Source organism: Pelmatolapia mariae, linkage group LG10_11, assembly GCF_036321145.2.
Source record: "Pelmatolapia mariae isolate MD_Pm_ZW linkage group LG10_11, Pm_UMD_F_2, whole genome shotgun sequence".
Classification (NCBI taxonomy): Eukaryota; Metazoa; Chordata; class Actinopteri; order Cichliformes; family Cichlidae; genus Pelmatolapia; species Pelmatolapia mariae.
The window spans coordinates 25,365,671-25,375,488 of NC_086236.1; the positions used below are offsets into that span (position 1 = coordinate 25,365,671).

The window sequence follows — 9,818 nt, forward strand, 5'->3', positions numbered from 1 at the left end:
CCCAGCATTAGTTTTAGCAGCTGGCAAAGAACAACTGATTTAGCATGAAGATTAGATTTTTACTCATCGTTTTCTAAAAGCGTTTTAATGGAAGACCACATTGAAGTGGTCTCTTTTAATAGGTAGCAAAAAAAACCCATCTATTTGTTTCACTCTTACACCACAGTGCACTGGATCTTATATAAGACTTTTGTACTCTATCTGAACACTCAAAGCGCTTTACCTCATTCACACTCTCACTGAGGCACTGGAGAGCAACTTGGGGTTAGTATCGTCCCCAAAGACATTTAGGATGCATACTGGAGCAGACGTGGTTCAAACCACCAACCTTCAGATTAGTAGGTGACCTGCTCTACTACCTGAGCTACCCCATGTGCGTAGTTATTCATGGTGAAAGTGACCACCACTTTGGAGTCACATTAACTTCCAAAATTAACTTTGGTTCTTCACATAGCCATAAAAATGTAGCAGCTTTGTTGAAAGACCCCCCCCCCCCCCCCCTCCCAAAAAAACCCAAAAAATAAGAACAAAAAAAAAACTTAACAAAAACAAATGAAGTTTTAGAGCTGGTCTCAAGTTTATTCATTTATTCTGTACATAGCATATATACAGAGTAATAATTCCTACTAAGAATAATTATGTAAACACTCATTAATATACAAGCCCAACCACTAATAATGAATACATCATGAATACATGCAACCTATAAGTGAATTATGTCTTCTTATGCTTTCCATTTACTGTCCAGGAGCTGTAAGTCTTTGCCATAACTTTACAGGATCTGCATCACTTCACTGGCGTTATTGCCCTTCAAAATGTCACCAACAATTCACTGTGACGTGTTAGTGTGATGGTCGACTGCACGAGACAGAGGAAATATATTATAGCTGTGATGTTATTCCCTGTAACAAAATCCCTCAGTGTAAGATGTACAGCTTCAATGCCTACACTCTTCAACTTAATCCTCTTTTTTTTATATATTTGACAGATTAATTGCTTTAATTAAAAAAAAAAAAGATGTTACATTGCTTTTCTCGACTTCTCTTTCGGTACATTTCCATACTGTTTTGCATTGCCTGTGCATTATGGACAGTAAATGGATAAAGACATGCAGGATACTAATCAAACAAACCTTTTATTGTTGTAGTAAAACAGTTGTAGTTTTATATTTTAGAAAAAAAAATCACACCTTAAAAGTACATTTGTTAAATGCTGGCTATTAATATAAACCTATGAAAGGTACTGCTAGCACAGTTACAGTAGTTTATTCACAGCTTTGACACACAGAGAAGCTACGGAAACATGACCAGTACATTGACAACAAATGTTTGGCATGTCCTCGCTGACGTTTTGGATTACTTAAATATAGAATTACTTATATGACTGCCATCTTTGTCAAAAGATTGTTCATAGTTTGAGATGAATTTCTTTTTCTTTCCAAAAGTGGAGAAGGTGTTGTATACGTCCAGTTCTCCTCTTGGTGCCAGCTTCAGAGTGCTGTATCCAGTTGTGGTGCCCGGAATGTACACATTGTGCTGGTAGTCCGGTGTTTCAGGATGAGGCTTTGTGGACTTGTTAGTCCATGAATAGTTTGGAGCTGCTCCCTCTTGAAGAGGCATCTTGCAGTCTGTAAAAATATGCATGCATTAAAATTTGCTTTTGGAGATTATTTCTTCATATTTAAATACAGTCTTTTTGATTTGAATAAGGCGGTTTTAAAGGCATTTTCTTAATTTTTTTTGTGCAAATAACACTTCTTGCAGGGACTTATAATCCTCATGTTGATGCATTAAAATTCCCCCGGTTTAGGGGCCTGGTATTATCTCCCTTTTGGTTTCCCCATTTTTAATGTCGCACTAAATCCTCAGGCACAGAAATCCCAGCCACACCGCCACCCTCGTTTACATGAACAATAATGTGCCAAAATTGCACATTTACCACCCACCATTCATGTGGTTCCCCCAAGTCCAGTACTGTGGTGCCACAGAGCAGGAAAACCCATCAGAGTCAAATTTTGGTTGGCGTGAAAGCGTGCCCTCCATATTTGCTGAGCTATACCTGGAAAGATAAGAGAAATAACAGAAGTGTAAATTCAAGTGTGTGTGTGAGTGTTTGCCCAACTGAGTCAGCTATGTACTCACCTCTTGTATGCCGAGTTGCGCTGGTTGTTGGTCCACGTCCAGTCCTTGTTTGAATACTTGAGCTGCCAGTTTAAAACATAAAGAAACTTTGAATATCAGTGAGAACTTCAGGGAGAACACTGCTGTGTAGGTGTAGTCTTGTTGGCTGTCAGCGGTGGATAGGTTTGAAGTTAAGAGAAAGCCAACAGAAAGTCAGTTTAAAGCTTTAAACTTGTGACACATTTTTTTTTTCTTACATATCTTTTGCGACTGTCAAACATAAAAGTAAGGCTTTGAAAAGTGATAAAGGAGTTACTGCTTAATCTGAGAATATGTGGCTAATGTGAGGTGCAGACACTAATGCTGTTGACTAGAGCACAAATGCGCCAGGAGTTGTGTTAACATCAAAAGATAGCTTCAAGTTGGTGATAAAAACGTGTATCTCTTTTATCCCTGCAGCACCTTTTATGCCCGTGTTACACACCTTGTCACACTGTGATCTTCCAAACAGCAGGGTAGCTTACTGCTACAAGGTACAGGGTTGAGGCTGTATTTTCTATTTCATTAGTTACTAGGTGTAGAGTCGACCTCATTTGTTTTATTCCAAAAAAAAAGGATGAATAAAATAAAGTAGTAAAGTATATAATATATGTATGTATGTATCTTTATATGTAAATGTATCTATATGTGTGTGTGTGTATGCGTGTACACAGCATACATAATAGCATCTAATCTGACTTTAGGATTTTACAGATTAGCATACATGTGTTCGGAAACCATCAGTAAAGTAAAGTAAATGATTTACTCCATCTTCTCCCAGCATATTAGATGTTTTATGGCAGTTATGCCTGTAGAAGGCCTATAAATTGCAGCATGGCAGGAAGATGGCTGGGATGAGACATGACAGAGTGGATATAGTTTGTGATGCCTTAAAGTGGATAGTAAGACAGAGAAGGAAAAGCACTGTCTTAGTCTATTCATTCACTTCATTTCAGCACATTACCTCGTTTGGGGTTGCTGCTCTTTTGTTGGACAGCTCATTGTGGTCCAGCGCGCTCCATCCAGAAGTCAGGTAGTCTGTGCTCTTGGCATTATTCTGCTGAACTGACATTACCGGGCTGCACGGTTTTAGGAACATGAAGTCGCTTTTGGATGATTCGGGTGTCAGGCACATTTTGTAGCAATAGACCTGGGGGAGTGCGCCATTGCTGTTTACCTCTGACGCGCCCGTGGACATGCGGACATTTAAGTTGGACTTTTTGAACACCTCTGTGGTAGTGGATATTTCTGAACGAGAGCAGCAGCAGCAGCAGCTGATGGAGGGGAACTTGGACTCTTTGTTGGAAGGTCTGCCTTTCAGTCTCCTCACCGCAACGAGGACGATAATAGCCACTAGAAATGTGAAGGACACTGCGCCGAGAGACACGATTAAGTACAGTGTAAAGTTGGTGCTGTGATGTGGGCTTAGTGACAGGTCACCCAGATCGGGCGGGGAATCTGGCAGGCTGTCAACCACTGACAGAATGATGGAAACTGTGGCCGAGAGGGGTGGCTGACCATTGTCCTTCACCAGAATGACCAGTCTATGCCTCGTGGGGTCTTTCTCCACTAACTGGCGTATCGTCCTGATTTCGCCCGTGTAAAGAGCAATGCTGAACAAACTCGGGTCTGTTGCTTGGAGCATCTCATAGAAAAGCCTCGAGTTCTGACCCGCATCTGCGTCCTCCGCGCTGATTTTGGTGACAAGATAGCCGGCGTCAACTGATCTGGGCACAGTTTCGCTGGGGGCAGTGCCGTTTTGCGGAACATGTGAAACTATAACAGGTGCATTGTCGTTTTGGTCCAAAATGAAGATGTTCATTGTAACGTTGCTGCTCAGAGGCGGGAATCCCGCGTCTTGAGCTTGAACCGTGATCTGAAAGTTTTTGAGTTGCTCGTGATCAAAGGATCGCAGCGCGTAAATGTTACCGTTGTCTGAGTTTACGGACACATACGTGGACACGGGCATTCCGTGTATGTCACCTTCTAGGACTGAATATGACAAGTACGCATTTTGACCAGAATCGGGATCCAGTGCAGTCACCGCACAAATAGACGCCCCCGGCGCGTTATTCTCTGTCAGATACACAGTGTACGAAGGCTGTTTAAAGTTCGGCGTGTTGTCGTTCACATCAGACACTTGCACTAAAATTGTTTTCCTGGTGAATAAAGGAGGGGAACCCATATCTCGGGCAGTGAGAGTGATGTTGTACTCCGCGACTGCCTCCCTATCCAAAAAATCGCAGGTAACCAAAGTGTAGTAATTCTTAAATGACGAGTGGAGCTGAAATGGGACGTGATGGGGGATCTCGCAGTCCACGTTCCCGTTTTCACCTGAGTCTTTGTCCATCACGCTGATGACGGCTATTACCGTCCCGGGAGGCGCGTCCTCCTGCACAGGTGTGGATACAGATGTTAAGATCACTTCTGGGAGGTTGTCATTTTTATCCAAAACGTTGACCAGCACTTTACAGTGAACTGCTACGGCAGATGGGCCTTTATCTTTAGCCTGGACATAAATTTCATGCATCCTGGTCTTTTCATAATCTATCACTCCTTTGACTTTGATCTCCCCCGTTTCTGAATCCACGCTGAAAAGCTGGCGCACCTTGATGGGAGCGTGGCCACTGAATGAATAGGTGATATCAGCGTTGGAACCCTCGTCAAGATCGGAAGCGTTAAGTTTTATAACAACTGTACCTTTGGGCGCGTTTTCGGCCAGCCTCACTCTGTAAAACGACTGATCAAACACAGGCGCGTTATCGTTTGCGTCCAGAACAGTGATGTCAATTTGCACAGTGCCTGATCTCTCCGGTGCGCCTCCATCCACGGCCGTGAGCACCATCTGATGCGCACTCTGCTGCTCTCTGTCCAGCGGGTTTTGCAGAACTAGCTCTGCAAATTTACTGCCGTCACTGCGCGTCTGTATATCCAAGAAGAAGTGTTCGTTTACACTTAACAAGTAGGTGCGGAGGGAGTTGGATCCCACGTCCAAGTCTTGTGCGCTCTCAAGTGGGAAACGGGAACCTGGCGCAGAGGACTCTGATATGTCCAGATTAAATTCGGTCCACGGGAAATTAGGGGAGTTGTCATTCACGTCCAAAATTTCCATCTCTACCCTGTAGAGTTCCAGAGGATTTTCTATAACCACTTGCAAGTGAAAAGAGCAGGACAAACTCTGCTCGCACAGTTCTTCGCGATCAATTCTTTCATTGACGAACAAAACTCCATTTTCCAGATTTACCTCCACATACTGCTTCTTAGTGCCAGAGACTATCCGGAATCTGCGCGCGGAGAGCTTATCCAAATCCAAACCCAGGTCTTCTGCAATATTGCCAACAAAAGCTCCGTGCTCTAGTTCCTCTGGGATCGAGTAACGTATCTGTCCCCAGACTGCATCCAAGAAACAAATGAACAACACCAAATAGTAGACTACATGCCATTTCCCACTCAGTCTTTTCATCGCGCCCCGTATGTCCATCTGTAGGCAGAAGCAATTCGGCAACTCACAAGGACTATGTCTGTAGTGTACTCATAAAAGATGATTGAATCTGAACTGTCCAACATACAGCCGGGATAAAACTTGACACTGGCTGGACTGGAACAGCCACTGCCTGCCCGAGAGAAAAGAGAAGAGAAGAGAGAAAGGGACGCGCAAGGGCTACTCGCCTGCCTCAGATTACTGTGTCTGTGTGTGTGTGTTTATTATTGGCCCCACTGTTCCAATAGAGGAGAAACGACATCTGGTGGGATAATCTTTCGCCTACTAGCCTGATCAAATATATGTCACAGCCTCTAGACTTTGACCGCAGGTCAAAAGTACAACATTCAATTTCTTATAACAGAGTATAACGGTGAAATAAAATCGGACATAAGCACACCTTACTGCAGTGTAGTCACGCTAACTCACAAAACTGGCAAAAAGTTATAATTGTGTAATGTAATCAAACTACTTTCAGATTTTCAAAAAATGCCTTTACTATATCAGAATAAGGAAATAAAAAGGAAACAAAAATGATCCTGCTACAAATGACTGAGAAATTAATAACACGTGTAGAAACTCATAAACTTGTTATCTTATAAAAAAAAATGGAACTGTGATAACGATTTATTAGGATAACATCGGTGTAAGAATCTCGTTTTAATCTTTGTCAGGTTAGAGGAAAATAAAAAGGAAAACCAATCAGAATATATTCATTTATGGCAAAACATCAATGAAGTTTCGAAAGGTTAATGTCATTCTGACTCCAATATCCTTGCAAAGTCTGTAAGCTGTAAAAATGTTATGAATAAGCGCAAACCCCATCAAAGTACCCTGGCAGGCACTGTTACTGTTTAAAACATCTTTTCCCCAGAATATTTCAGTGTATTAGTACTTAAATAGAGCAGTTGCATTATGTTTACTACCCACCTCAATGCTTACTTCACCCATTTGCTCAGAAAAAAAGAAAAAAAAATCCCCATTCCCCTGTTTAAAACTGAAAACACAATCTGTCCGCAGGAATGAAACTGCAGCAGATGGTGAGGTTTTCTACTGGCTCATGCTCTTTTTAATTAATGGAATGGAGATTAGAGGGCATTTTCCCTGGATCATTAGTGAACAGTGGAATTAAGACATTTTGTGAGGAATAATCCCACGGCTATCCATGCGATGCACATGTGGTTTTCTCTCAGTGGTCATACTGACCTGCTTTTCACAGCCTAAGTACATGGCATCACTTACGCATAGCAGAAACTAAGTAGCTGGGATAAGGGGACACAACCACCACATTTAGGGATCAAAAACACAAAAGAGATTATCTTACTGTCACCCCCGACTCTTTCTCTCTCTCTCTCTCTCTCTCTCTCTCTCTCTCTCTCTCTCTCACACACACACACACACACACACACACACACACACACACACACACACACACTGTCTCTCTTTACCTTCCTCTTTCCCTCACTAAAGGGCTAAAGTAGACTATCAATCCCTTTGTCTTTAACCACTTTTCAGCTTCAAAACTGCAGGATTAGAAAAGGTTATCCTACTTTTGCCTTAAAAAAAAACAGAAAAACGTTGGAAACAGTGTTTTGCATTCTGCTTAAATGGTCTGCCCATCATGTAACATGCTCTGAGTGCAACTAATCATTTTGAATTCCATTTAACCCCTTACAAAACTATTGCAGATGTTACGCATCACCTGGCATGAAACGCCGACTGCCAACTGACAACAATGTCTTTTCACATGATCGACTGTCATGGTTCCAAGGAACATTCATAGCTACCCATCCTGTTTTTCTTGCCACAAAGTGTTTAGATCCCCCTCTTGTGTTCTTGTTATTTCAGGGACAGTCACTGAATGGGAAGGGGTGCTAAACACAAACATTGCATGGTTTGTAAATTGCTATAAACAGCATAAATTTCCACAGTCTGGTAAACAGGAAAAGGTTGCTAATAATATGCCAGTCTAGTGTGCATACATTCACATATGGATAGATAAGAAAGTAAGTGATGATTTGAGTCCATCAAATGCACCCAGTAAAAGAAATAGCACTACTGGAGAAAAAAGAGGGGTTACTTCAATTTGTGTAATCCATCTGTAAACACAGATTTTCATTAAAAGTAATTGAACAGTCTTGAAAAAATCCATTTGGATATTACCTCATGCGTGCATTTGATTGTGTTTTTTATTAAAGTCTTTGTTGCACTGCAAAACTGTTGTTCTTTACCCCACAGAGTAACAAAAAAATCAGTTAATGAAAGAATGGAGAGGAAATTAGATGTTAAGGCCTTTGTCTTCATTCGATTTTTACAGAAATTGCTGTGCAGCAAGAATCGGCATACTATTCATCATAAAACTAGCACAATGACAGGTACTTTTTTAACATAACACAGCAGTAAAATCACATTGTGCCTGTGCTGTCTAAAGTCTCCTCAAGGTTTTACATAAAACCCCTTTCCTCCCTGGACCAATAAAGCAGAATTTTTTTTTTTTACATGATAACATTATGTCTTGCTTTATCTTTATTTTGCATTTCCCCTAACTAAAAAACACAAAACAAAACAAAATAAGTCAAAAAGAAATCTTGTACTAATAGGACACCCTCCATTGGAAAAAATGAGAAGTCAGAAGTCAACATATGATCCAATTAGTGGATATAAGGCTAGCTCTATTAGAAGGACCTCTTAATTGGACTGTTTGGCGATATACAGATTGAGTGTAATATTATAGTAATTAGTATTCTTTCAGCATCTTATTTCTATATGTCTTAAAACCAAATAAGAGTAAAAACATGGCAAGGTGCAAAAAATGGATGCAGATCTGCAATTCCAGCTAGATTCAAATAGTTCACGCACCATTTTGACTCCCCCCCCAAACCAATTCACACTAAACCTCAAGCTTAATTAGACAAATTTAAACTTTATTCATTTTTTCATTAAGATTTTATTTGCAGATGACTAAAACTATGAAACACGTAACCCATGACTAGACCGTTTATTAATATTTCTTACTAACCTTTACTAATGACTACACAGGTCTATTATTGCCACTGCAAAGTCACAACATTTTCTGACTTTGCAGTAAATAATAATAGTAGTAGTCATCACAGGTGAGAAACATACACACACTAACAGCAGGAAATGCCTTTGCCTCTAAAGAAGAAAGTTCGTCTTAACCGTTCAGGCTCAGAGATTATGGAATAATTCAGGTCACTGCCGGATACAGACAGCCTAAACAATTGCCCCCGCCAAACAAGCAGATGTTTCTGTGCTACAGCTCTCCAGCATGCTTCAACTCATAGACTGCTCACTCTGTGTAGAATAGTATTCTTCACTCATAGGACAGTCTGTTAGATAGCATTTTGAGAAGTTTCTCCTTTCTTGCTGTATTCATAACTAGCAGGGATGAAGAATCAGACTGGAGACAGGAGTTGGGACTTTTCTTCAACGTCTTTGACCTGCATTGTTGATTTATCATGATAGCTTGGTATCTGTAGGTTGTTGAAAATGTTGTCAATGGCATTCTTATTTTGTCACTATAATAATTTGAAACAGGATGTGTGAAAAAAGACACTTTGGTGAAAATGAGGGTCTCATAGCTTATGACTGAAGATTTTTGTATTACTGATGATATATAATAGGCATATGACACTGTCTTCAAAGGCACTGAGTGAAATATTAATTGTGTCTTTGGATGTGTTGCAAAAGCTGCAAGATCTTTGTTCCCTGTTTGTTTTGTTCAACCAACAATCTGGACCGAGCATATTTGCAATCATACCAATCAGCTAAAGTGGCATTTCCTCACACTGGACATGTCTATTCAGTAATCAGTATGTCTATGTATTTCTGCTTGGGGTTTAGTAATTTTCATTTTCATTTTCAGTTGCCATTTTATCTTTTTTTTTTTTTTTTTTTTAGCAAAACACACATGTATCAATACCTACTGCAATTACATGCCAATTCACTGGCTTGCCCAAAGAAGTAAACTCACACTGCTGGATGTAAATAATATGGCAGGTTAAACCGATTTTTGTTCTTAAAACCCAGAGCTTGAGTCACATGGTGTTATTGCTGTAACCTGTAAACACTGGATCTAGGCATCAATGATTTTGTAAGAGATTTGGCCAAAAATGAACACAAAGTAAACATCTCAATTATGTGGCAAGTTGGGAATT

At 40.6% G+C, this 9,818-nt stretch overlaps 1 protein-coding gene across 1 annotated transcript; it reads right to left on the reverse strand.

Annotated features, from left to right (window-relative positions):
• Positions 1-572: 572 nt before the first annotated feature.
• Positions 573-5,817, reverse strand: LOC134636341 (protocadherin beta-15-like). The gene is made up of 4 exons (XM_063486281.1): positions 3,124-5,817; positions 2,142-2,203; positions 1,946-2,058; positions 573-1,627 (listed from the first exon to the last, which is right to left on the reverse strand). Exons 1-4 carry the CDS (start codon positions 5,638-5,640, stop codon positions 1,356-1,358), a joined length of 2,964 nt encoding a protein of 987 aa, XP_063342351.1. The 5' UTR covers positions 5,641-5,817; the 3' UTR covers positions 573-1,355.
• Positions 5,818-9,818: the final 4,001 nt, after the last annotated feature.